Source organism: Triturus cristatus, chromosome 7 (genome assembly GCF_964204655.1).
Source record: "Triturus cristatus chromosome 7, aTriCri1.1, whole genome shotgun sequence".
In the NCBI taxonomy this organism is placed as follows: Eukaryota; Metazoa; Chordata; class Amphibia; order Caudata; family Salamandridae; genus Triturus; species Triturus cristatus.
The window spans coordinates 318,903,774-318,930,844 of record NC_140590.1 but is presented as its reverse complement, the minus strand read 5'-3'; the positions used below and the strand labels follow the sequence as shown (position 1 = coordinate 318,930,844).

Below are 27,071 nucleotides of genomic sequence, written 5' to 3'. Positions count from 1 at the left end.
AAGAGACTGTGTGAATAAGGTGTGATAAAGCCTATTGAGTCTCTTTGTGGTTGTTTCCCTTAATAGAGTCTCTCAGAAAAATAAAGAATTGAGGATGTGTATACATTTCCAATTTATCAAAAAGGCCACTTGGGTGGATGGTCACCCTTTTATCTAAAATTGATGACATGGTGACCACTTTTGGCGGAGCACAAGTTTTTTTCCAAGACTGATTTACAATCAGCAGACCATCAGGAAGCCCTAGCAGAGAGATCTTCACATTTAAGAGCTTTTGTTACATCGGATGGTGTTTTTCAAATCTGCAGGATGCAGTTCGGGCTAGCATATGCAGCAGCAGTTTTTCAAGATTGAAAGCCCATGTGTTGCATGGTTTGGAAGGAGTCTTGACATTCCAAGATGATGTGTTAATTTATGGAAACATGAAGAGGAGTGCTTGAAGTGTTCGAATGCAGTCTTATAGGTGCTTACTGCTATATTCCTGGAGCTCAGGAAGGATTAATGTGTTTTCAGAGTCGGTAGCATGGAATACTTGGGTCATGTGATCACCGGTAATGGGATTAAACTGAGACCTGCACTTCAGGAGGGTATTGAAAGTTGGCAGCTCCTGAAAATCGTGATCAGTTAATGGTGTTCCTGGTCAAGTGTAAATTCTACATAAAGTTCATTAAAAATGTTGCTACTGTTACTGACCACATGTGCAGACTGTTAAAGAAATGTCAACTTTGAATGGGGCTGTGAACAAGATGGAGGTTTTGTCTTCATTACACATATACTGATGCATACATTGTTGTAAAGTCCATATAGCCCTGGGATAAAATTATGCATCACTCTTGATGCCAGCAAGGCAGGATTGGGTGCTGTGTTGTCACAGGACAAAGATAGTAATGATCAAACACCAGCTTTTGCATCTTGCACTATGAGAGCACATGAACATCAATATTCTGTGATTGAAAAGGAAATAGTAGAATACACATGGGCAGTTGATAAATTCAAACCATATGTCTGGAGAACACCATTACTCTTAGAAACAGACCATACGGCTTTGATACCAAGTCTGAGTGGAAGAAATGTCAATCCAACCAAGGCTACTGGTAAGTTAATAATTCTCAGTTCCAAGTTAATAGATCATCACTTTGAGGAAGAACACTTACCTGGCAGTAGGACTACAAAAGGCAGATTGTTTTTGTCTGCTTCCTGCAGCTGATAACAAATTAAATATTCATTCATGAAGAAATTGAATAAAATACTGAGTGTTTGGTTGCAAGTGTGTGTTGGCTTTGAGACACACATGAGTGAGCATGAATGGAGAGAAGAGCTAGCTAAGGACAATTAACTGGTTAAAGTTGGAGTATGTTATAAAGAGATGGGCCAGTGAAAAATCTTTACCACCTCATCAACAAGCGTATAGTAAGGTTCAATCAGAACTTTTCATTGAGAGGGAGTTATTGTTTTGCGGTGAGAATTCAGTTGCTTCACTTGGGAGAAGATTACAGGAAATCAACCATGATGGGTATTTTGGAATGATGTCCAACATGAAGAGGTTAGGAGAAAAGTATTGGTGGGATGGCACGGACGAAGCCATAGAGGATTGTGTTGAGAGATGTGTTGTTTGCAGGACAAATGATAGGAATCTTCCCTTGGGCAACATGGATTGTCCTGATAATGTTGGAAGAGATTTTAAGTGTAGATTTATTTAGAACATTTTAAGTACTACTACCTGAACAGAGATAATTTATAGCCTTGCCGGATAATGTGTTGAAATTGTTGAAGGGGAAATTTGTGAGAAACCCAAACACCAGAAGTGTAATTAAAATTTTTACTGATGCATTTTCTAGGGAAGTTTTCCTTCTGAAACTCTCTCTTACAACAGAGTACAATTTACCCCACAAAGCATGAAATCATTTTTGGGTGCAGCAGAGATAAAACATGAAGACGCTTATTACAAAACGATCTCGGTCGGAGGCAACTTCAACCAACACTGCTTCGGTGTCAGGACCGACCAACCTCCAGTTGGCGGTTCCCACCGCCTGATTACAATGCAATGAACACTGTTCGGTTGGATATTCACATTTCTCTATGGGAGCTTGTGTTAAGGTTGTAAAACGGGTGTAATACAAGCTCCCATGAAGAAATGGGTGTGTGTGTAAAACGCTGCACCCTGTGCCAGGAACCCCATGGTGTCTGCCACACAGTGCATGGATTTACAGGTGGGCGCCCTAGGTACCCCTTTGGCCACCAACCGTAGGCGGCTGAGGCAAGGGGGCCCAGCTAGGGGTCCCCAAAGTCATGAAAAGGATGTGGGAAACCGACATCGTAATCAAGACGGCAGAAACACCATCAATAGGGGATTACGGTGCGTCCTGAAGACTCCGAGAACCAGTCGAACCACGTCAGAATGACCAGCCGGTTCACGCTCCAACCGCCGACATCGTAATTCAGTGGTCGGACCGCAATCCAACTGTGTTGGTCGAAAAGCCTTGGTCGGAAAGCTTACGACTAGCGGGCGGAGGCTTTCTGAACGACATCATAAGCGGCCCCCAAGGGTGAAGTCTTTATTATCTACAAGGAAATGGCTGAGGGGATAGAATGAATTGGTGGTGAGTGAATGTATCAGGAGAAGGATAACGTCAGGGCTCGATGTGTAGCTTTCTTTAAGGCTTATGTTGTGGGCCTATAGTAACAGCCCCCACAGTGCTACTGGTGTGACACCATTTAGGGCGCTTATATGGAGGTTGCAATGTGACATGTCTCCAAACTGACTCCGCAGGGAAACAGAACAGGATTATTTCTGATGTAAAGAATAACATCTTGAAGATGAAATGTAGGTATGATGTAATTAAAGTGACAAAGAGAAGAGGTTGGGTGAGAGGAGATTAAGTGTGTGGAAAATTACCCTGAGCAATGATCAAGAAGGGAAGTTTGAAGTATGGTCGGGTTCACAGAAGAGGAAATAAATGGGGATGGATGTGCTTTGAAGTTGTCAAACGCACAATGGTGGAACTGCAAAGGTGCAATCAAGGTAAGAGATATACATTCTGAGGTTATAGGGGACTTTGTCCCAGGCTAGAGAGTAAGGGGATGTGCATAAAGAGAGAGTAGTGGAAAGTCTGTAAATCTGCCCATGAGGGTTGTGCAGGAGTGTGAGGGAGTGTGAGAGATACTTGACCTACAAATTTAAAGATTATGTTATGTAGTAAGTGACTATACCCTGTGTATAACAGATTTTCCTGTCCTTATTTATTAGTTACAGGTTAGCTATTACATCATATGTATCGTATAATACCAATTTTTCTTCAGTTTGATTGGCTTTATTTATCTTAATTTTCCTGTGTTTTAAGTTTCTCATCACAGTTTATAGTGTTAGTTTCCATATTCATTTTGTGTAAAGGAAGGTGGAGTGTTGTTTTTTCTATACGCAACTCAGGTGAAGAGTTATTACACCCATTCAAGGATGCCTGGCCTGTGTGAGGTCAGGTGGAGAGATGGGTAGTGGTTAGCAGAGCAGTGGTTGCAGTCAACAGAACTGTTGCTCCCTTTATACATCCTAAAATAAACTCCTCTTTTATTCTCACATCAAGAGTTTTGCCATTGTTTCTTCGCCCTATAGGATGCCCATCACTATTTTATTAGAAGAATGGAGGGTAAACAAGTTAGAATATTGTAATGAATTATCCTGCAATTTCCACAACCAGGAAGCTTAAGGACGGGATAGAGCAAAAACAACAAGGTCCAGGCGTAAAAGAGAAGCTCCAAGGCATGCACAAGGACTAATGACACCAGCACTATTCCACATGCACTCTTTACACTGCATTCCCCTGCGTAGCCCACCGAGGAAGAGCTTTCTCAGGTTTTCATGCAGGGAAGACTGTCAGGGATGCACTTACCTATTTAGGCTGACACTATGACCAGTCGTGGATCCTCCCTTTAACCTGTATTAAGCAAATAAAACACGAGGTCGATATTTAGTTGCAAAGACTTTTTTCCAAGACTAATAACATCATCAAATAAACAACCCACTTCACCACCAAGGACTCATTTTTAAAAGGAAAGGCAGATTACTAGCCCTCTATCCCATCCAGCGTAGATAGTGCACAGCTAGGAAACAGCCAGTACTGTGGTTTCTACAGCACGGACTGGGTTTTGATGGAGAAGCTCACACTTCTGGAGGCCAATAATACTCAGGAGTGTCTCACACACTGTTTGGGGACTAGAGCACTGACCAGGCACTGCTGGAGAAAACACGTAGCGCTGAAGCCTAATAGCACTATTCAAGATCTGATCGCGGAAGCTCACACTGCTAGAATGCTATTGCATGGACTAGGACCTGCAGGAGGAAGCTCACACTGCTGGAGCCCAAGAGCACAGACCAGGACCTACAGGAGGAAGCTTTCAATGCTGGAGCCCAGGAGCAAAGACCAGAACCTGCAGGAGGAGGCTCACACTGCTAGAGTCCAAGAGCATGGTCCTTGGCCTGAAGGAAGACGCTCAACCTGCTGGAGTCTAAGAGCACAGACTAGGACCTGCAGGAAGACGCTAACATTGCTGGAGTCTACGAGTACAGATCAGGACCTGCAGGGAGACGCTAACATTGCTGGAGTCTACGAGTACAGATCAGGACCTGCAGGGAGACGCTAACATTGCTGGAGTCTACGAGTACAGATCAGGACCTGCAGGGAGACGCTAACATTGCTGGAATCTACGAGTACAGATCAGGACCTGCAGGGAGACACTAACATTGCTGGAGTCTACGAGTACAGATGAGGACCTGCAGGGAGACGCTAACATTGCTGGAGTCTACGAGTACAGATCAGGACCTGCAGGGAGACACTAACATTGCTGGAGTCTACGAGTACAGATCAGGACCTGCAGGGAGAAGCTAACATTGCTGGAGTCTACGAGTACAGATCAGGACCTGCAGGGAGAAGCTAACATTGCTGGAGTCTACGAGTACAGATCAGGACCTGCAGGGAGAAGCTAACATTGCTGGAGTCTACGAGTACAGATCAGGACATGCAGGGAGACACTAACATTGCTGGAGTCTACGAGTACAGATCAGGACCTGCAGGGAGAAGCTAACATTGCTGGAGTCTACGAGTACAGATCAGGACCTGCAGGGAGAAGCTAACATTGCTGGAGTCTACGAGTACAGATCAGGACCTGCAGGGAGAAGCTAACATTGCTGGAGTCTACGAGTACAGATCAGGACCTGCAGGGAGAAGCTAACATTGCTGGAGTCTACGAGTACAGATCAGGACCTGCAGGGAGAAGCTAACATTGCTGGAGTCTACGAGTACAGATCAGGACATGCAGGGAGACACTAACATTGCTGGAGTCTACGAGTACAGATCAGGACCTGCAGGGAGAAGCTAACATTGCTGGAGTCTACGAGTACAGATCAGGACCTGCAGGGAGAAGCTAACATTGCTGGAGTCTACGAGTACAGATCAGGACCTGCAGGGAGAAGCTAACATTGCTGGAGTCTACGAGTACAGATCAGGACCTGCAGGGAGAAGCTAACATTGCTGGAGTCTACGAGTACAGATCAGGACCTGCAGGGAGAAGCTAACATTGCTGGAGTCTACGAGTACAGATCAGGACATGCAGGGAGACACTAACATTGCTGGAGTCTACGAGTACAGATCAGGACCTGCAGGGAGAAGCTAACATTGCTGGAGTCTACGAGTACAGATCAGGACCTGCAGGGAGAAGCTAACATTGCTGGAGTCTACGAGTACAGATCAGGACCTGCAGGGAGACACTAACATTGCTGGAGTCTACGAGTACAGATCAGGATCTTCAGGACCAAGCGCACATGCCTGCAGCTCAACACCATGGACTAGGACTTGCATGAAGAGGCTCGCGCTGCATGAGCCATCAGCACTGATGAGGGCTGCAGGTGGAGCTTTGCGCTGCTGGACCACAATCCATAATAAGAGCCTCACACTGCTAGAGTCTTTAGACCTGATGGGGGTCTAGAGGAGGCACCGGGCACTACTGGAGTCCAAACACACCGAAGGAAGACGTTTATACTGTTGGAGTCCTCATATCATTAACCAGGCACCAAAAGAGGAATCATACAAATATCTGGAGTTTTCCAGCACAGAGAGGGCATTGCTGGGGTGAAATTGTGGCTGATATATCAGTGACTGATCACTTCTTAATAAGAACCGATCTTCACACTACTGATTATGTGCATAACTGTAAGATCATTCATCTGTGCTCTTCCTACATAGATACCTATCACAAAGTTTGTGAAAGGAAAATTCAACGCAAGTTGACATTTTGTAACGGCAACAACCCCCAGTGCAGCTCTGACAAGTAGCCTACCGAGTTACTTAAAGTGCCCACGGTGGGAAGCAGAAATTAAATACCCTGTGTCAACAAAATACACAGGCCAATTTTTGCTCCAATGAAACCGCACTGACTTCCGCCCAAAGAGAGAGAGTAAAAGAGCACACTGCTTACACAACTTCACCGTAAGGTTCTACATAGAGCCCCGTGCAAATGAGCACAGACCAAAACCAGCCCCACTCCTGGCTGCTGGCGCACTCTTGCCCCAGGAGGCTATGTCCCTAACAGCCTCATTGTTGAGAGCAGTGGGGAGGGTTTCTCCTGCGCAAGTTTCAAAATATTCATCTGTCAAAAATATCATGGCTAGAATATCAACTACCACTGTGTTGTGATGTTATGTTTAGGTAGATACGTATAGATGTACTGCTCCTGGTGCCACATCTATGTACCTTGAAAATATGTTCATCGTTATTGTATATATTACCTACATAATATCCCGGTGGTCAGTATTTTGGCGGCCACACTCTGCAAGGGGCAGCTCAGCTATGGGGTCCCAGCGCGTTGGACTGCTTCGACTCACCGCGGCCTATCTCTGGTCTTCCCCTGCTGGCTCTACGCTTTGCAAGTAGCAATATATACATAGACACATAAATACTTTCAGTGAGTGTCTGAAGGAGTTTTTTCAGCTCGGGATACCACGATGTGGCTTCTCTTTGCTATCCTCACCAGATAGCAAGGCATGGACGTCTTGAGAGTTGGTCAGAGGCCCACTCCTCAAAGCGGCACATGTGTTAGTAAGGGCTGCATTAGGGAACCCCCTCACCCCCCGGAAACCCAATGCTCACCTTCTAAATTTCAAGACAAAAAAGATGATTATTCCTATGAGGACCAAAAAAAGTAAAACTCCAAATATAGCTCCAACAATGACCCCTGTAGAAAAAAAGAAAAGGAAATATTCATAGTTTGGACTACACACCAAGGTCATCTGCACAGTACTTTACAGGCATCAAGTGACAGCCACCATCCTCTGACATCAGAGCATATTACAGACAGGCTGCATATGTCACATCACATTCTCTCCTCCTACACCATAGCACTGTAGAATCAATGTACACAGTATGCATTGCCTTCTGACATCACAGCACCACACAGCACATTATATACACGATACATATTATACAGCACCTTCAAATTTAACACCAGCGTACAACCAATTTACGGAATATCCAGTATACTGTGTTCTGGGGCATCAAAGGCCTATACAGCACTTTACTTGCAGAATACAAAATATACAGGCCATTCTGCCCTCAGATGTAACATCAGTGTACAACAAATTTGTGTACTATGCAGCATATTGTCTCTTCTGGCATCAAAGCCCTAGACAGCACTTCATATACTGAATGCATCTCATGCAGCATCTTAGGTCTTCTTACATCACAGAATGTAACAGACAGGCGGAACATTACATTTCACTTCCTAGCACAGTAGCGGCTGATACCAAACCTGGGTATTGGGGGCGAGGGGCTGAAGGACAAAAAAATCCTACTTAACTGAAACGGCTGGCCCGCCGACCTCCAGATCTCCTCAGTCATCTTCCTGCAAACTCCCAGCCAGCAGTATGAAGAATCCAGCTCCCCTGAGCCAATCACATCACTGTCATGCAGCGTTGTGATTGGTCTGAGTGCCATGGATTGTCGCTCAGATGGGAGTTTGGTCGGCCGAAGAGGGCCGGACAAAAAGTTCATGCGCACTTAGGGAGTGCACAGCACTCCTCCCTGCTCTGTCCTGCCCGACAGCTATAGGAAAAATAAAATGATAATAACAATAGTTATTATCATTTTATTTTTCCTTTTGTTCAGTGGGGCGACGCTCCTCCGCCTTAGCGGAGGAGCCGCCACTGTCCTAGCCTCAGATATCACCCTTTAGATACAGGTTACACATTATGGAGTAAGCTCTATCTTCAGGTATCACAGCACTTTGCTCACAGGCTGCACAGTTCACATTATGCAGCACCTTGTATGCTCAAACATTGAAGCCTATTGAAGTCAAGTTGCACATTACACATGACCCACAGATATCACAAGTTGTACAGTTAGCCTACACACTCTACATCACGTTCTGTGCTCAGAGACACAGCACTTGACAGACTAAGATGAAGCTGATATGAGCAACTGTGTTAAAACATTGGAATGTTGGGATCTCCATTGAAAACAATAGAGTGCTCTGGGCCTCTATTGGCCGGTAGAAGCCCAGAGCATCAACATTTCAATGCTTAACAAAGGCCTCATCCCCTCGGGCTCCGTGAGGCCTTTGTTGAACAAGTGAAAACATTCAACCCTCTAGGGGCGGAATGTTCTAATAGCCTTAGAGCCCTTCGTAGCGGGCTCTACCAGCCATTAAAGGCTCGCTCCCTTGTTAAAGGCCCCTGAGCAGAACGCTAGAGCGGGTCTTTAATAACCCTTGGCTGAGTATGCAGAGTGGTGCTCCGCGGAGTTAAAAATAAAAACTCTGTGGAACTCCGCTCCGCCCCAGTCCCCAATTTTATTTTTAAAACCCCACTTACCATCTCTTCTGTCGTCTGCGGGCTGCCATCCTCCTCGCCGCGGTGTCTCCTTCATGCGCAGTTCACGCAAGACATAATACGCAGGGGGACGCAAGGAGGAGGATGACGTCAAGAAGGAGAGACAACGGCAAGGAGTAGGGAGGCCCGCAGACGACAGAAGAGAAGGTAAGTGTTTTTTTAAATTTTTTTATTGCAGGGGGCTGACTCAGGGCGTACTCTGCTCTGCCACGGAGTCGGAGTATTGCCACAACTTCGCGTTACCAGTGGAGCACGGAGTTGGTAAAACTCTGCAAACTCCGCTGGCGGAGCGGAGTACTCGGCCTGGGCTTAGTCTTTAATGGCTGGTAGAGCCCTCTTTTGGTGAGCTCTAAGGCTATAATGTCCATAGGTCAGTCTGTGTTTGTCCCTAGTCTTGTTTTCATTATTCCCTGGCCAGAATGGAAGCCATACTCCTAGTGGTGGACGGCGCAGCACGAGATCTCCATAGCACCCTGTAGCTCGGTCTATCGCTGGCTGAGGGAGGTCTTCAGTGCTGTTTTGAGCACAACCACTCGAGTAGGGATTCTTTCACGCTACTGCAGGTTTATTGTGAACACTATTTAGGGGCCAATGTCTCGCTGCTTACACTAACTTACTGAGCTAAAAAAGTGCTTTAAGATTGTAGAACTTGACCATTTTTGCAGTCTTACTACAAACAATGTCAGCGGTCAGTCCGAGGTATATTGGAACCAATTCTGTAATGTATGCTTAGAGTGGGCTCTGGGTCTGGACCTTACTCATGATTCAATGGCTTTCTTGTCTATTGCAGTTCCCTGTTCGTGCTTTGCTGGTTTTTGCACCTTTTGGTTTATTTATTTTGCCTAACAGGTTATTCCAGGCTTCCCATCTTTTGAACGGATAAGCTGAGGACTTTCACTACTAAAGTAAGTAAACTATTTTTCTTTGTGCATGTTTCTACCGCAGCTTACCTTGGGTACTTGAAAAGGGGCACATGGCCCTGTCTCTTTCCCTTCATGTGTCTTTATCCACTGGCTCCCTCCAAAGCCTACTGGCCTTTCCCCAACTGAAAGGAGTGTTTAAAATGAGTTTAAATAGCCCTTTTACTCCTGACAAGGCATTGAAGTGCTGTATAGCGAGTAGCATGCTACTCGGGAGTCCAAAGTTAGTAATCAGTCCATTAGTTATTCTCCTTTTTTCCTAAGGTTTCTCCCACTGTTCCTGCCCTCCCTCTTTATCCTGGTCTCTCCTGTTGCACCAACATCTGTCCTCGCTGACGTCACTCTCCTGAGTAGGACAAACAGTAAGCGTCATTCATGTATAGCGAGGTGGATAGTTGTATAAGGCAATTTGCCCAGGGTGTTATAATGTTTTTTGTGATGTGTACGTGATTCTCTAAAGCGGCCTTTTTTACACTATCAAGATGTCAGTGGTCTCTCAAAAACATGCACAGGCGCTCGGCTCAGTGCTGAACCAGTTGCAGCTCTTGGTGGGTGCGGTCTTGAAAACTTGAATTAGATACGTGCTACAATTACAACGTGTAATCATTTTCACCACTAGGGGGCACCAAAGACCGTTACAAAATACTACTGTTACAGAAATGCAAGCTTTAGGTTGTCAAATTTCCAGAGAATAAATACAGAGAATTTGTCGCCGAGAACATAGAGATTCAAGAACTATATCCGTTATGAATTCTGCGGGAGTCATCATTTAGGCATTAAGTAAGCAGAAAAAAGTTTACATTAGAGTTCTCTGGGTTTGAACTCCGTGGTCAGTTTGTTGTACAAGCTTTGTGAGGAGGCGAACAGGTTTCCTGAGGAGGCGGAACAGGCGTTCCCCGTTTATATTGCGAGGGAAAACTTAAGGTAGATTCAACCTGTCTATAGCAGAAGCGGCAAACTGCAGTTTACAAAACAAAGGGCTTATTTACAAGCCCCTTGCGCCGCAAGTACGTCACTTTTTCCTATATTAAAAGTGACGCACTGGCGGCGCAAGGGGCCCCAAAGTTTTCCACTGCTGCTGCAACATTACCTCCAAGGATCTCTTTGTATTAGTGGGAAACCGCTTGGCTTTGCCAATGATGGCAGTTGTTTTTAAGTATTGGAGCAAAAACTTCACCTTGCCGCACTCCTCACCCACAGTTTCACGGTCTGATGCACAAAGAAAAATCGTAAATCTATACCCATAATCGTTCTACCACTATGTAGGTTTAAGAGCTTTGCCAACCCAGGGGCAGCTCCTCCACCAGAGCGGAGGAGCGTCGCCCCACTGCTTTCTCGCAATGCGAGAAGCAGAAACATAAAATGGTAATAACTTCCTGTTATTACCATTTTATGTTTAGCTGCGGGCGGGTGGGCGGGGCTGCTCTGCAAGCAGGGGAGGAGTAGTGTGCCCACTCCTGAGGGCGCAATAAATGTTTGGTTGGCCTTTTGGGGCCGCCCAAAACAGTCATGCGCACGATGCCCTTTATCCATGCAGGGTACAATGCAGCCTACATGGAGAAAATGGTCTCCCCGTAAGCCGCTGGCTGGGCGGTAGCCCCACCAATCAATTACAATGCTGCTATTGCAACGTTGTGATTGGCTTAGGGGAGGTGAGGGGAGGGGAGGGAGGCTGCCTGCTTCCTGATCCTGTCAGAGGCAGGAAAGCTGAAGCAAGCGCCGGGAAAACGCAGGAACCGGCAGGCGGACAGGTAAGTTTTTTCTTTGTTATTAAATTAACCCCCCTCCTCCCCACCCCACACCTGCGATTAATGCTGGCTGCGACTGCAACCCACAAAACCTTTCACTAGCTTCACCAGTCACAGTTTCCAGGCTAATTCGTGAGAAAGTCATGCATCTTATTTCACACGGGCACACAGACATTTCGGGAGTGAAGGCTTTTTTTCTTAGGGAAAATATGTTCCCCTTAGAGAATCCCCTTTCCTAAATACTCCATCGGGAATAACATCACACATCACACACTATCTCAATATAGATTATTACATAGTCAGTGGTTATCCTCAGAATGTGGTAGGAATGTGGCCCTGACGAGACAGATGAATGCCTCTTTTCTAAGTCCTGAGTTAGTAGTCCAGACTCTACAAGCACCACTTGCCATGGTTCACTTTTCTCCCCTTTTTGCTTTCAATGGTGGATTCAAACCATCTTGTTGGAACAATCCTATCAATGCTACATTTTGTTGTGGTAGTGGCCTGGAGGTAGGGCCTGTCTATCTTGTAGGCACCGGTCCCTAAGGTTTTGAGAAGCATTGTAAACCTCTTGTTAAGCGATACAATCCACAGATTTCTGAGACTGCTCACCTGTGGGATCCGTTTGGCATAGCACCACATCTGAGTCAACAGCCTTTGCGCCGGCGAGTGTCCGCACACTGACCCTGTATTCGTATGCTGGCCGCAGTCCTTCCACCGTGACCATTCCAAGGTCATTACATTTGTTTGTGGACGTTTTCTCTACATTATTGAGGAGAACTTGGATTTGATTGAACGATCCAGAGGGACAGGTCCACGTGACACCCAAGCTGTAGCCGCCACTCACAACTGTACACTTCACACCAATACTGGTTCCTGGAGCTGCAGCATGAAAGGGGAAACACACATGTTGAATTATGTTATCAGTCTGTCCACTGGCCACTGCCACTCATCCAAACACTAGTGTGGAGATCTTTGATCATATATGAGGACTCAGGGGGAGCATGCAGTGTTCAAATTTTTCTGCCTGCAATGAGCAAATTCATTTTCTGTTCTTCATCTTCAGGCTATGGTTTCACATTGACATTACTCACATGTGCAGTGTGCCTCACTGTGCTCTTTTGCAAACCACATTGCTAGTTTGTGCCCTCTCTCTCCGTTGATATACTGTCTGACACAAATATAGTGTCCGAAATAATGGTTACACAAGTATCATCCTATAGGAGTTACAGTAAATATACACTGCATTGGATGGCAGCGTGGTGTCATATCTTGGTCCTGGTGGGGGGGGGGGGGGGGCGGAATCAGATTAGGGCCCAGGAAGTGGTTCATATAAAGTACCAGGGATGATGAGTAGACATAGCCCAGGGCAGAACAGGACAAAGTATGAAGTCAAATCTCAGCAGGGGGTTCAGAGCTGTCCCACGATCAGTCATCACAGAGCTGATTAAGTGTGGGCGTATTATAAATGTTGACACCTGAACTGCAAAGAATAAAAGGGTTTAAAAAGATCGGATTACATGAATGCAGGAATGTGCCAGTCCACCGCCAGGTGCACACTGCTTCCAGGGCCATCACAGCATTGTCTGTGAACAGCAAGCAGCCTCATCGGTCAAGTGCTTCATTTCTACACGGAGGGGGCGGGGGAGATTGAGTAAGAGTTCTTGCCCAGGGGAGAAGAGGAATCCTAGAGACCAACTATTCCAGCCCTTCTGAATATTCTGTCCCCTCTAATTGTCTTTTCTCTGCATTGCTTAATAGTACTTTCCAGCTAAAATAACCTAATAAAAAACAGCAGCCTCCTCTTAAGGTCACATGTCCACACCTAGGTGAATAGACAGGCATATGTCCCCGAGAAAGGTCCTAAAACATCATGTCAGAAAATCAGGCCAACTTATTAGCCCCGTAAAAAGTATGACCATGTCCACCGCCTTCTTCAAGGCTTTGTATTACCCCGGTTGACGAGCCACATGGCATCTTCAGCCTTACCTGTCTGCGCACTCTGTTTTATAGGTGTACTGTACGTCGTGATGACCGAACCAGTATCTCTACGCCTCCTTGACCCGAAAGAAGCAGCTGGACCCCATGTGCTGTTGGCAAAGCTCCAGAACTCAAAGGTGTAGTTCGTCCCAGGGGTGAGATCTGTAATGGTGTGATTCTTTGCAGAAGGTCCAAGAGTGGTACTTTTTTGGACATTTGTGGCAGACGTGGTATTGATCAGGAATCCTGAGAGCTTAGACAAACTTAGCAGATCGAGCTCCCAGGAGAAGAAGGCAGTGGTGTTGGTGACGACAACCTTGTTCAAGGTGCTCACATCCTGTGGTTCTGAAAGAAACACACACATATACCAATATATTAATATGTCATTACATCCTGCAGGCCTTTTACAGGTTCTCCATAACATTAAAAAACCCCAATGGCACTGATTGGATTTCAATACCTTTCTGGGGTCCTCTATGTCTAGGATCCTCAGAGTCACTTAGAACTCTCCCATAGCATTCAAAAGATCACTCACATCACCCTTGGCCCTCCATGACATTCACGACCCTCCACATCATTCCCTTCCTTTCTCTCCCAATCTCAAGGCAAAAATTTGACACAGCCGTGGTGGTTCTAGCGAACATATTCTTCTTGATTTCAATTAAGGGGAGTCATGATTGTGAATCATCAAACTGAACCCCTAAATAGGAGAAGGAATGAACTTCAGCCATCATATGCCCCAGTGTGTAAAAGCATTGTCCTCTTAACAGCCTAGGCCCAATCAATGTCACAAAGAACTTAATATAGTATTTAGCTTAGTCCAAAAAGCCCATAAAGGAATCCACTAACTTTTGCAGACCCTTGTCTGTTCTGACTGGGAGCACCGCATAATCTGCATATAGTAATGCGGGGAGAGGCCGTTTACCCACCCCATGGAAATCTTTATCTAATGCAAGTAAAGGGATCAGAACAGGAACCATCCATTTTATAGCGTACTACCACTGACATGTTCATATGGAAGTCTTGGAGAAAAACTAAAATTTTAGGGCCAACTCCCATGCGTAAAAGCATGCCCCATAGTTTATACTGATTGACTCTTTCAAAAGCTTGCATCAGGTAATTAAAGATCATACACACAGAGCCCTTTTTGGCGATTGTGTAGTTTTTAATAATAAGTTGCAAATTTAGACTTTGATCAATAGTACTCAAGCCAGGCCTAAAGCCATACTGCAAATCAATGAATATATGGCTCTCATCTGCACAGGTTAGTAATCTGTTAAGGACCACCCTCCCAGTTAACTACAGAGTCACTTAGGGAGATGGGTTGGTAACTTTCGATTCCTCCGTATTCCCTTTTCTAGAAACAGGAATGATGATTGAAGTGGACCACAAGTGCGGTGAACCTTCCCTAATCGCTTCATTTAAAGTCTGGGTGAGAAGGGGTTACAATCTCCGATTCACTTAGTTGCAAGTTGCATCCTTGAGGGTGTCTCCAGGGGGAGTGTTGAACTGGGTAAACAAGAGTTGGCGCACATATCCATCCATGTTGTCAAATGCTCTTAAGATATTTATCCCATCTGTATCGGCCGAAAGACAAATAGCGAAGTCGGCGGGACAACTATTAAACAGCTTAGCCTAAAAGTCCAAGGGAACTATTTTAGTCCATTTAAGTCTCTTCCCCTGGGCAACTGCAACCACCTCTTTAACAGCCTTACATAGGGAACAAATAGCTGCCCGTCCCTGGACCATCGCAAGATCACTATACAAAGTGTCTTAAGTCAAAAACAGATCTAAACATGGAGGAGGACAAAAATATAAAGTCAACTGCAGTGTCACAGCCATGCCCTGTAAAAGTAGGTGGTATAAACGTGGCCCCTCGATTAAGTAATGACACAAGCATGAAAACCAGGTCAAATTGATGAACTAAGGAATCTTAAAATACTTGGAGGGGGCGTGGTCTGGCCACGAGGAAAGATAGCCGCTTGATTCCGGGTCTCCGCCCTGTGGGGATCCCCGGACGGCGGATTGACGCCTTCCTGGTGCTTGTTCTGGCTTGAGCCTTGCAGCATTTTGAGCTGAGGCAGTCGGGATTAGAATGGTACCGGGCTCGTTACCCGTGACCTCCCTTGAGCGCTGTTTTCTTTAGAAGAGCTTCGGAGGACTCCCGGGCGGAAAACGGCGGCCTGGCGACATCACTACTTTGACCGGTAAGATGCGCGCACCGGCCTTATAGACTTAACGCTGCCCAGAAACTTCGCTCCGCCCCTCTTTTCCAACATTTCCTGATTTAGCGGTGACTTCTTCTTCCACCGAGGAGTGACTTTTAATTCTGGTGTGTCTCGAGGTTCCTGAGGTTAAACAAGATGGCGGCCATTAACTTGCGCGTATTGAAATATTGTTTGCACCTTTAAGCTTTTCCTAATACAAAGTGAAATAAGGTGTCTCAGTCTGGCTATTCCTGTGGTTTTTGTCAGAACTCTGAAGAACTTCCTAATTACGTCAATCCTTTTTTGGTGATTTGGTGTTTTTTTTGTTTGTTTTTTACATCATTCTCTCTTTTTGCCATAATCACTTGTCATTTATCAGACCCATATTGGCAATTCAGGTACTTTGCTCAATTAAAAATATTAAAATACATAATTGCCAACAAGCCTTCGTACTAAAATGTGTTTTTGGGAGGGATAGTCTATGCTTGCACAGCCATGTAAATTGAGAGTACACTGTTAATGACTGCGGCGAAAGTGGGGTTTGGCGCTACGACAAGATGTCTATCTTCTAATAATAAGTAACCTTCACCTTTGCCAGGGGGCTTAAAAGAGGTTCTCTTGTTAGAACTTGCCCTTGACAAAAGCACACAATATATATATATATATATTTGATTAAGAATGTCACAGAATTAGATCAATATTTGAAGCATCTACTTGTACATACCGAGGAATACTATATTTACGCATATCAACGATCACTTATCGCCAAATACTCCAGGTTTGCAACCACACTTACGTAACTAAAAACTGTGTGGAAGATCTGGTGATGCCTTCTGGCAAGGCGTCCAGTAAACATGCTAGACAATTTCTCTTTTCAGAAGCTTTAAACCAGGTCTGTCCTACTACAGACACAAGGGGAACTACTTCCTCGACTCAGAAATTATCCATTTCTACGATGGCCACCTCGTCAGACTCTGCCAAGGAATGGATCCTCCAGGAAATCTCTACTGTGTGTCGAAGGTTGGAGGGGATGGAAAACTCTATATCCACCCTCATGTTGGAGACAATCTATTAATACAGACAATGCTGCATTCCAGAGCCTGATTGAAGGTCTAACAACGCGAATAATAGCGGTAGAGAACCGTCTTGATGTTATACCAGACCGAGACCAAGAGCTTCTCTTTCTCGGGAGAAGATTGTGGATCTGGAAGACAGGAGCCGTCGAGATAATGTCGGTTTCTTTGGCTTTCCCGAGAAAATAGAAGGTTTAGATGCCAAATCCTTTCCTAGAGAAACTCACAAAGCTCACTGGTCTTACGTTTGTCTAACCATTGGAGATGCAGAGAGCTCATTGTATAGGACCAATCAACACCGGGAAGAACGAAAGACCGCGATCGCTTATCGTCTGCTTCCTTTGTCATGAACAGGTCCGTCAACTGATCACTACGGCCCGAACACATGGCCTGTATGCATTTCAAGACCATGAGATTAGAATGACAGCGGATTTTTCTAAAGAAACCAATGAACATCATAAAGCTTTCATTTCCATGAGACCTCGGCTACGGCAGCTTGATATCAAATATGGCCTTTATGAACCTGCGCGTTTGCAAATCCCTAAAGATGGGATATCCAAAGAGTTCTTTAATCCAGAGGACCATTGTCATTTTCTGGACAGCCTTTCTCCTCAAAGTATGGAATGTACTGCATCTTTACTAGAACTTGGATCCCAAATGCAATCTTTGAACCCTACAATGCCCTCAGTTGAGTCCCGACATAACCTGGGCCAGTCCCAAAGTAAAGAGCGAAATCCAGAACGACCTGTCCACTCCCTGAGAGATCGAACACAGGTCCTCCAGACAGTGGCTGACCTTACACAGGAAAAAGACAAATTGCGCTCTCCTCGAAAGCCTTCTTCATCAGAGGAGGGTGTGTCCTGATCTAGTCTGGTTGAGGGACCTTTCTATAACAATGAGAAACTGAAGCTGGCTGTCTTCATACCTACTCAAGTTGGCGATTCTCATTATAAAAGAGTGAGACACTTTGAGTAGTGGCACTCTCCATATAGGAAAGACATTGAAACAAAAACACGCTCTCCTCCAATGATTCCTTCCCTTTATCTGGGGAGGGTTTGCTCAGCACTCTTGTTGAATGAATTATCTTCATACATTGATGAGTTGATGGAAATATACTATACTTCTTCCCGCCGAAGACGATGACTTGATGAGTACCTGAACATTTGCTCATTTTGTTAAGCATCACTTACATTATAATACTTCTATTTTATCCTGTTTTCCTTTCTAATGTGTGCCTATGATAATGTCTCATTGTCCTCATAGTGTTTTCCAAAACAAGATTGTTTTATATTTTTAGTATCATTTATTCTATATGACATGATTTAAGATGGCTGGTTATATATTCATATTCTTTTTTTATTTGATATACGTTGCATGCTCTATAGTATTCTCACTCTTTTGACCCCTGCTTACATCTCTCCTCCCACCTTTCTTCCTTCTTTATCTATTTAATAGGTATTTATGATACTATTTATCAACGATAATATTTAACTATGCTAATACTTTTACAATTTTAACTAGGGTAATATTCAACTGTATTAATATTTAGCTATTGCATTATTTAACTGTTATAATATTTAACTGTGATCATTCTTAACTGCCACTACTATGTTAAAGCTTTATTGATAGTATATTACATATGATAATATCATATGACATGGATATTCTTCTTTCTTTTACTTACTTCTTTTACTTTTTCTCTAATTTCCTCTTCCTCCTCCTATTAATGCTACATCTTCTATAATACGTCTTTCTTTTCCCTATCTTCCCTCCCTTTACTTTCAACTGCGATCTTTATACTATGGTTTGCATACTTGTACACTTTTTGTATTCACATTTTTGCCCACTTGTTGTCAATTATAATGTTCTCATTCTTTTGACTCCTTTTACATTCTTTCCTCCCCTCTTTGCTTTGCCCATTCAGCAAATATTAATGATACTATTTTATTTTACTACTAATATAATTTCACTGCACTAGTATTTAATTAATTAAATGTAGTAATATTTAACTATTATACTATTTAATTGTCATAATGTTTTATTATTGTTATATTTAACATTTAATTGTTATTACAATGTTATACAAAGCTTGTCTAATGGTATTCTGCTTCTGCATCTGATACTTCTATATTTCCATATGATATTGATTTTCTTTCTTTTCTTCTCCTTATACTCTGATCTTTTCTTTTTCTCTTACATTATATGTTAATATCACCTGTCTTTCCCTTACCCCTTCCCTCTTCTACTTTTCAATTTGATACTAATACCATGGTTCGTATGTTTGAACATTTGATAATCTATGCATTTTTATAATTTTAATCTTTTTTATGTTAATATTGTTTGTTATATAGCTATGTCCTTTTCTATTCACTTTGTCGCTGGATGATGCTCCTTCGGCACATACAACCCGAACTCTTGGACCCGCAGAGAGCAGTCCTATCTCCTAGCACTGAGTTATTCTTATGTTGTACATCAACCCTCTGTCTCTCTCTCCTTTTATTTCATTTCTTTTTCTTATTTTTCTTTTGGTCTCTTTAGTGCCTTGTGTCTTTTCCTTTTTACTTGTTCTCCAGTGTATTAACAAATGCAACATATTTAATGTCCTTCCTTACCCGGATCCTGCTCCTCTGCTTTCAACCCACTCTTTTCCTTCACAGATTTTTCCCTAATTTCTTACTCTTTTTTTATATCCCTCCCTTCCCTGCACAGCTTTTACCTTCATCATCTATTTTTACTCACAGGAGGGGGACTGGTTGCAATGATTCAGACTGCATCCGATGAACGTATAATATATCGATTATAAGACCACGAGGAAGTTTTCCAACATGTTTGGGCTCCTTTTCTTCATGATTCTTGAATGCTCCCTCCTCCTTTTTCATGCTCCATTCATCTTTTCTTCTTCTTCTCTTCATTATCCTCTCCTTCTGCTTCTTCTCTCCTCCCCTCCCTCTTTCTTTTCTTCCTCATCTTTCTCCCCCAATCTCATTCTCCTTTCTCTCTATTCTTGTGTTGTACATACATCCTTCACCTTTGTCCTTCTCCCATCTTTCTTTCTCTCTTCCCTCATCTTCCCCTTCTTCCACTTGCTCTCTTCTTGTCCGGGTAAGAAGTCTACATTTGTTCCTCTTTTCACATTTATCTATTTATATATGTGTATATTTATCTATCTATTTATTTACTATTTATTTATTTATTTACGATCCTATATCTACGATCCTTTAAATTGATTACCCATCATTTTCAATGCTCGCCTCATCTTACGCACTTAATGCTCTATAGACTAAACTCTATTACCCCTTTCAAATGTATAATTATGATTTATTCTGTTTCAACTTTACCAAGATATATAAAGAGAGTTATGAATTTATAATATATCCTTCTCCTCTATTTGTTTATTGTCCTTTATACGACCCCCTTTCTTTATTCCTACTTTTGTTTATTCTATGTAATACTTTTCCTCTTTGAGATAGTGTGATGCCTTTATTGATGGTAACCTTTTGTGAGCCCACAATGCTATGCAGCACATTTATGTATTCATGTATTTATTTACGTATTCATGTACTTATATATCTTAAATATATCCAATAAAAAATTATGAAACAAAACAACAAAAGATTCTCCTTGGAGTGTATGTTCCATGTGTAAATGACAGTTGTGTTAAGTTCAGTCTCTCAGCCTCACGTAAGTGGATATTAAAGCCCCCAGTAAGAACAACATAGGGTCAGGAGACTGATCAACAAATAAATGCATAAAAGCAAATAATGCATGCAGGTTGAACAGCAACGAATTGGCATTGTAAAAATGAATCAATAAAAATTGGAGATTTGGGAAAAGTTAACACTGCACGTGCACAGTGGTGAACCTGTATCAAGTTCTATGAGCTGGACTTTAAGCGAGAGAGAAATTAGAGTACTCCAGCCACCCTTGGCTCAGCCCTTATGTTATGGAATGGCTGGTATGTGATAGGCCTTGAATCCATCTAAACAAAATGAGACTGAGGGGTCCCAAAGCTCCTGAAAGCAAATCATATGCGATTGTTTTATGAATTCAAGCCACATCAGATTCTTTTTTGTGGATAAAAGGCCTGCTATGTTCCAGCTTAATATCTCAAGATTGGTCATACCACCCTATCTCCCTGTGACTATGCCACATGATTACTGGATATCTTTATTAACTGTATACCGCCAATCACAATTTGCCAGGTAATTTCGAGGTTCAAAGCTGTTATTCAGAGGGAATAAACCTGGCAAGCTAACACCCAGGTTGTGTCCATGGGTGCGCGTGAATGGTACATGGTTGATGTTAACAGAGGCTTTGTGGGGCTTTACAGTGGGGCCACTGGCAACTGAGTAGCATTGACTAAATCAATACAGGACTTGTAAAAAACGGAAGCAACACTTAATAACAGAACCAGGCTGCTTTGTGACAGCTGCAGTACTAGAGCCAGAACATCACGTATGGTAAAATTTACCAAATTACGATCTCTATCAAAATAATTTTAATCAGGGCCAGTCTAACCTGTAGTGTCTTGTGGCAGACTCCATAGAACAGCGATGTAAGTGCTTGGGTGTGAGTGACAGAATTCATACTGTACAATGTTCAGTTGATGGTTACACGCGGAGTAATAAAGATGTGTAATACCAAGCTCAGTGTGTGGCGTGATCCTTAACATGTACCCGGGCTGGGGAGGGCGCTACAACTTGAAACGAGTAGGGGATTACATAAATCCCACGACCTGAATAACCAAGAGTGCTTTCCCAAAGAGTTTTTCGTGGTCCAGCAAACTGAAACCTGTGCCTCAGCCCAAGAGAAAATCGACGATTGGCGTATGTGGAATCAAACGCCAGTCCAGCCAGTGAAAGTCCTGTGAAGAAAGTGAAGGCTTTGCAGAAAGTTGTTTGACATTTGCTAGAAATTTACTGGTGCAAGTGAAGACAAGAAATACTGTGCAATAGCCCAACACAGAGCAGTCAAGCAGTACGACAACGCCAAAGGCTGCGACAACCAGGTACAATGAAGCACTAAATGCAGTGATAACCGGGTGCAAAGAATCACTTTTTAAAATGAAGAAATGCTCAAGGCAGTAGAAACCAGGTACGGAAACTGCAATGAGCAGTGACACCAGGTGCAAGAGAATGCTGTGAGCAGAAGCAGATAAATGCAGAGAGACAGGTGATAATCAGATATATAGAGAATACGAGTACGCTTACCAGAAAAGGAGTGAAGAGAACCATCTGACCTCAGCACCAGGAGCCGCAACCCAAGCAGAAGCATGAGGCTGTGAGCAGCGGTGAGAATAGTGAAAGTTTCTTTTCCAATGGTTGCTGAAAAGAGTGCGAAGTATGGCACTGTCACCTTCTTAAAACCACCTCCCTTTGATAACACAAAAAAGCAAAATATAGGTGGCCGATGGACTGCATGGTTCAAAACATTTGATGATTTAATTGATGCACAGGAAGAAGTAAATGACAAAAAGATCACCAAATATCTGAAGAATTTGCCAAGTGAAAGTGTGAAAGAAGTGATCGAGAAAATACCACATGGTGGTAAAGTTACGTACCGTCAAAACAAAGAGGTACTAAACACCAAGTTCTATTCGATCTCGTCTCCAGTTGACTTGACTACGGCAACGCACTCTACGCTGGAACCACCAAACATCTCCTCAAAGGCCTCCTAACCATTCAGAATGCTGAAGCTAGACTAATCCGTAACCATCCCAAAAGAACCAGCACTACCCCACACATCAGAACTCTCCACTAGCTTCCCATCCACAAGTGATACCACTTCAAGCCCCTGACTATCGCTTACAAAGTCCTCGACAACGTCGGACCCACCTACATCAATCACTGCCTGATGTTCCATCGACCCACCAGGAAGCTTTGCTCCACTTCGCTCGCCCTGGCACACATTGCCTGCATCCGCTGGAGCCGCAGCGTAGGTCGTTCCTTTTCCTACCTCGCCGCCAAGTCCTGGAACAACCTCCACCTGCAAACCTCCCCCTCGCTCGCTGACTTCAAGAAGGGGCTCATGACATGGCTCTTCGACTAAGGCTTTCAGAACACCATTTCCTGGATCCCCCCAGGGTGACAAGCCGCACATTACAAGTACCTCCTGATTGATTAAATGGCAAATGTCGAATACGAAAGGTACACTTTCAGTCAGGAAAGGCAGAAAACTGGGGAAACGATGGATGAGTTTGTAGAACAAGTTGATCGCTCATCAAGCAATGCAAATTAAACGAATTCAACGATAAAGAGGCCATGCGTCTCAGAGTAATAGATGGTAGTCTCTCTGATTCCTTCAGACCACGAATGTGGAAAGAGACACTCCGCTAAGAGCGAGTACTCATGGCTGCTAGAGAGGAAAAAAGAAGTGACAGACAGGCAGCTATCATGGAGGTTGGAACGATCCATAGCGAATCAGCAATGAGTGTGAAAAGCAAGCTGAAACACAAGGTAGAAGGCCATGAAGAAATGTCTCCAAAGGAAAAGAATTGTGTTTGCAATGTGGATTTTCCTTTACACACGAAGGTAAATGTGCCTTCATTGGACAGTTATGCAGAGGCTGTGGGAAATAGAGAACAATTTTGTAACCGTGTGCAAAGCGAGGGAAAAATCAAGTGCATCATATCGAGAAAACAAAATGGAGGAAAGATCAAGTGCATCATGTTTAGAAAATGAGATGGATGCCAGAAAGTTCCATAGATCTTCCAATCGCACCACAAAGTTAAGCAGCAACATCAGTTGAGGCAAGTAGAAACTGAACGATGTCAATTGTCGTCAAATTCCTCGTCTAAACGTTGGTCACTGTCATTGTCAAGTGATAGAGAAGAAAATGGGGTTGTGATGTCAATGTCAACCACTGAACGACGTGTGCATGTAGGATTAGCTTCTTTCAACAAACAGTGCCAGTCAAAATGAAATCGACAAGTAAAGTGTGAAATTCATTTGGCCGAAAATCACAGTGAAGATGAATGGGTGCGCCATACCATTTATCATAGACAGTGGCACGTCGATAAACATTATGCCTACAGAAAGGTGCAAACTACGTTTCGGAGTGTCCTCAGCTGCAGAACTCTTTCAGGATATCATTCATAGCATAATACAGCCAGTCACAAATGCTATCAATTACAGTGATGACATTAGTTTTTGGGGCCACACAAAAAGAGCATGATAAAGCTCGTACACAAGAGTGATGTATACTTGCTGATGCAAGTCTCACTTTAAATGTTTAATATAAACTGCTCTTAGCAATCATTGCACAAATCATCATTGCCTCCGATTCCACTCCTTTCTTGCAAATGAAATGCAAGCTCTTAAATAATTGCCTTTAAATATTACCTGTTGAGACACTGTTTTTTGTACACACTTATTACCCAGATGTCAAATGGGTTTACGGGTTACCTCCTGTAGATTGTTTCCTATGTCTTTCGAGGCTTTCTGAAAGCTATTCATTGCGGAGTTACAATTCTAGATCCACCTTGTAGAGGTGCCATTTATGACTGTCCCTTTCCTCTGAATTCTCACACAGAGCTCCAAAGAATCACACAAGTGTGATCTGTGCAATGTGCACTGTTTCTAGTGCATTCTCCATTTTGGGAGAAAGAATGATCACGCCTCAATATGTTTCCATTATAGTGACCAGAGTAGTTTGTAAAGGTGATGTGACCAAGTGTTAAGCATTGTTCCAGCAGCATATGTTCTAAGCTTCATTTTGCATGAAGGCATTAGGAATGAAGGCTGTACTGGGTGGTCCTAGGGCTAACATGAACATGTCGCATGTCAGTGCACGTCATCAAAACAGCTTTAAGCACCTGTTTTTGCTGAAAGTGTGCTATCAGCATCACAAGCTAGGAAATACATAGCAGTGGTTGCCAGTTCATGTTTCTGAGCTGTACTGTGTATAGCAATACACTAACTTGTAGATTTTCTGAGTTATTCTATGTGCTAAAAACAGTGCAACACCTCGTACTATATCTGGACCTGTGCACGAGCACTGAAGATGTTCATGATATGACTCCTGATACTTTTGTAAGAGGTGATTTTGCTTCTATCTGCATGCTCTTCAGACCATCACAATGTAAACCTAACAATACCATTGCTTGGTGCAGCGTCTTTTGCTACTCCCGAAGCAGGAAGTGAAGAAAATCCTGGGGGTTTCAATTCCTTGCAGATGGTCATAGGGTATATTAATTGGCCTACCATAGCCCAAAAGGTTCATAGCAGAAGCATCCATCACAGAAAAGTGCTTAGAGGTAGGGGATGCAGTTACACTGTTTGACACAAGAGAGTGCCAAAGCAGTGACAGTGAGGCGAAATCTAATGTTTTCCAGTTTCTACTAAAAATGAAATATTCCCTTTGGCAGTGTTTTATTGGGTATAATCAGGTGTATGTGAAAACTAGAAAGCCTAGTTATCCACCATTCCAACATACAGACCTCGTAAACACCACACCAGAGAAATAATACATCTCACAATATTGGTATTTCCACAAGTGGTATTACAAGGGAAAGGAGTTGGCCTAAGGGCTAGGGCGGTCGTCCTCGAATCTAGGAAACTGGGTTCGAGTCTCGGCACTGACTGAACATCCTGTGATTCTGGGCAAATCACTTAATCTCCCCGGTGCCTAACAAAACAAAACAAAAAAATGAATGTGTCCTCATGTGACGCAACTGGTGCTATGTAAAGCGCTCTGATACCCGATACCTTTGGGTCAAGTTCGCACTATATAAAACTCCATTAAAAAAACCAATGAGACCCAAATACCAACCTTAGTGCCTCATTGGGAGATGGCTGGTTATAAGATGCAGAAACACTTAGGAAGATTCCAAACCATTAACGGGCGGTTATGAAAACCTCTTGATCACTGTTAGACCGAAGGTCCCAGTAACAGTGTAGATCACACCTTCTCAAAAACAGTACCCAACATTGACTACTCAAAGCAACCAAAGAGAGAAGCTGAAAAATACTGTTTAAATTTGACGGAGAAATACAGTAAGTGTAGGGCGTACAGGACAGGAACCATAAAAGATAAAGTGAGAAATTAGATGGATAATATCTGGAAAAGAAAGAGGGGGGCTAAAAGCAAGGAACGAGAGCACACAGGATAGGAATATTCACCCTTGATTCGCTGGAACTGGGGCAAAGAGTACCCTACTCACAAAAATGGCCATCTGCTTGACCCCATCTTTTCGAACAATCCCATGCTTCAGGTCTTGAACCCCATACCAGTCCCTTGGACAGATCATTTTTTAATCCCCTTGGTCCCCCTGCTTTCTGGCCCGCCCTAATATCTGAAACCTTTGACGCCAAAAGGTGGCACCGGTCACGACTAAATCTTCACAATTGGAGAAAGATCCTCAGTATAACCTCACCTTCATTGGGCTCAAATACTCAAGATGCTAACAGGATTTTTGAATGGATAACCGATTCTTTGGACCAAACTATTACTAATACTTTACTCATGCAAAAAATCAAAAAGAAGTCTGCCCCCTGCTTCTCACCCATCTTAGTGATCTGAAAAAAATGTAAAGTCGCAGAGAGGAAATCGAGAAAGGATTATAGGGAATGTAATAAACTTTCATTTCTGGAAACAGTGTGGGCCTACCACACAGAAATTAAGCTTGAGTAAGCTGCTCATTGTGAAATTAGAATTACCAAAGCTGCGGGCTCCAGAGAGAGATGTTTAGGATCACAAAAGCTTTAGTTGAACCAACCTCCAATGGCCCTATTTTAGTACCTTCAAAGGACAGATGCAATGTACTGGCCTCTTTTTTTGACACCAAAATCTAAGATATTTACTAATCTTTCCAAAAGGTGGATAGAAGCCTTGATCCCATCCCCTTGAGTAGCAGTAAGGAGTGGGGTTCTCCCACTCTATCTGACTTCCCTTCCCTTACTCTGGACACGTTTATTGCCCTTTTTGGTCAAATCACTTCCGGGACTCCCCTTGATCCTGCCCCCCCCTCCCTCCGATATTTTCAGTCTTGGGGCAGAAATTATTTTCCACTTCTTGCTCCACTGGACTTGGGTACGGTGCCGCAACCTTGGAAACAAGCTATGGTCAATGCAATTTTAAAGAAGCCCAACCTTGATCCATCATGTCTGGGGAACATTTGTCCAATCTCTTTGCTCCCTGTCATCAGTAAAGTGGCCGAGAAACATGTTAATAGACATCTCTCACACTTTCCATAGTCCAACTCTCTATTGCACCACACGTAAAACAGATTTCTGCCCAGGCACCGTACTGAGACTGCCCACCGAGCGGTGATG

General features: G+C 43.5%; 1 protein-coding gene across 2 annotated transcripts in view; it reads right to left on the bottom strand.

Annotated features, from left to right (window-relative positions):
- The window catches only part of PTPRH (protein tyrosine phosphatase receptor type H), a 517,583-nt gene that overhangs the window by 63,662 nt on the left and 426,850 nt on the right, over nt 1-27,071 (bottom strand). For both annotated transcript variants that reach the window (XM_085616391.1, XM_085616390.1), the window contains exons 13-16: nt 13,530-13,865; nt 12,153-12,422; nt 7,137-7,221; nt 3,885-3,929 (exon numbers count right to left, since the gene is read on the bottom strand). In XM_085616391.1, coding sequence (XP_085472517.1) covers nt 3,885-3,929; nt 7,137-7,221; nt 12,153-12,422; nt 13,530-13,865 — 736 coding nt within the window. The remainder of the gene's footprint in view (nt 1-3,884; nt 3,930-7,136; nt 7,222-12,152; nt 12,423-13,529; nt 13,866-27,071) is intronic.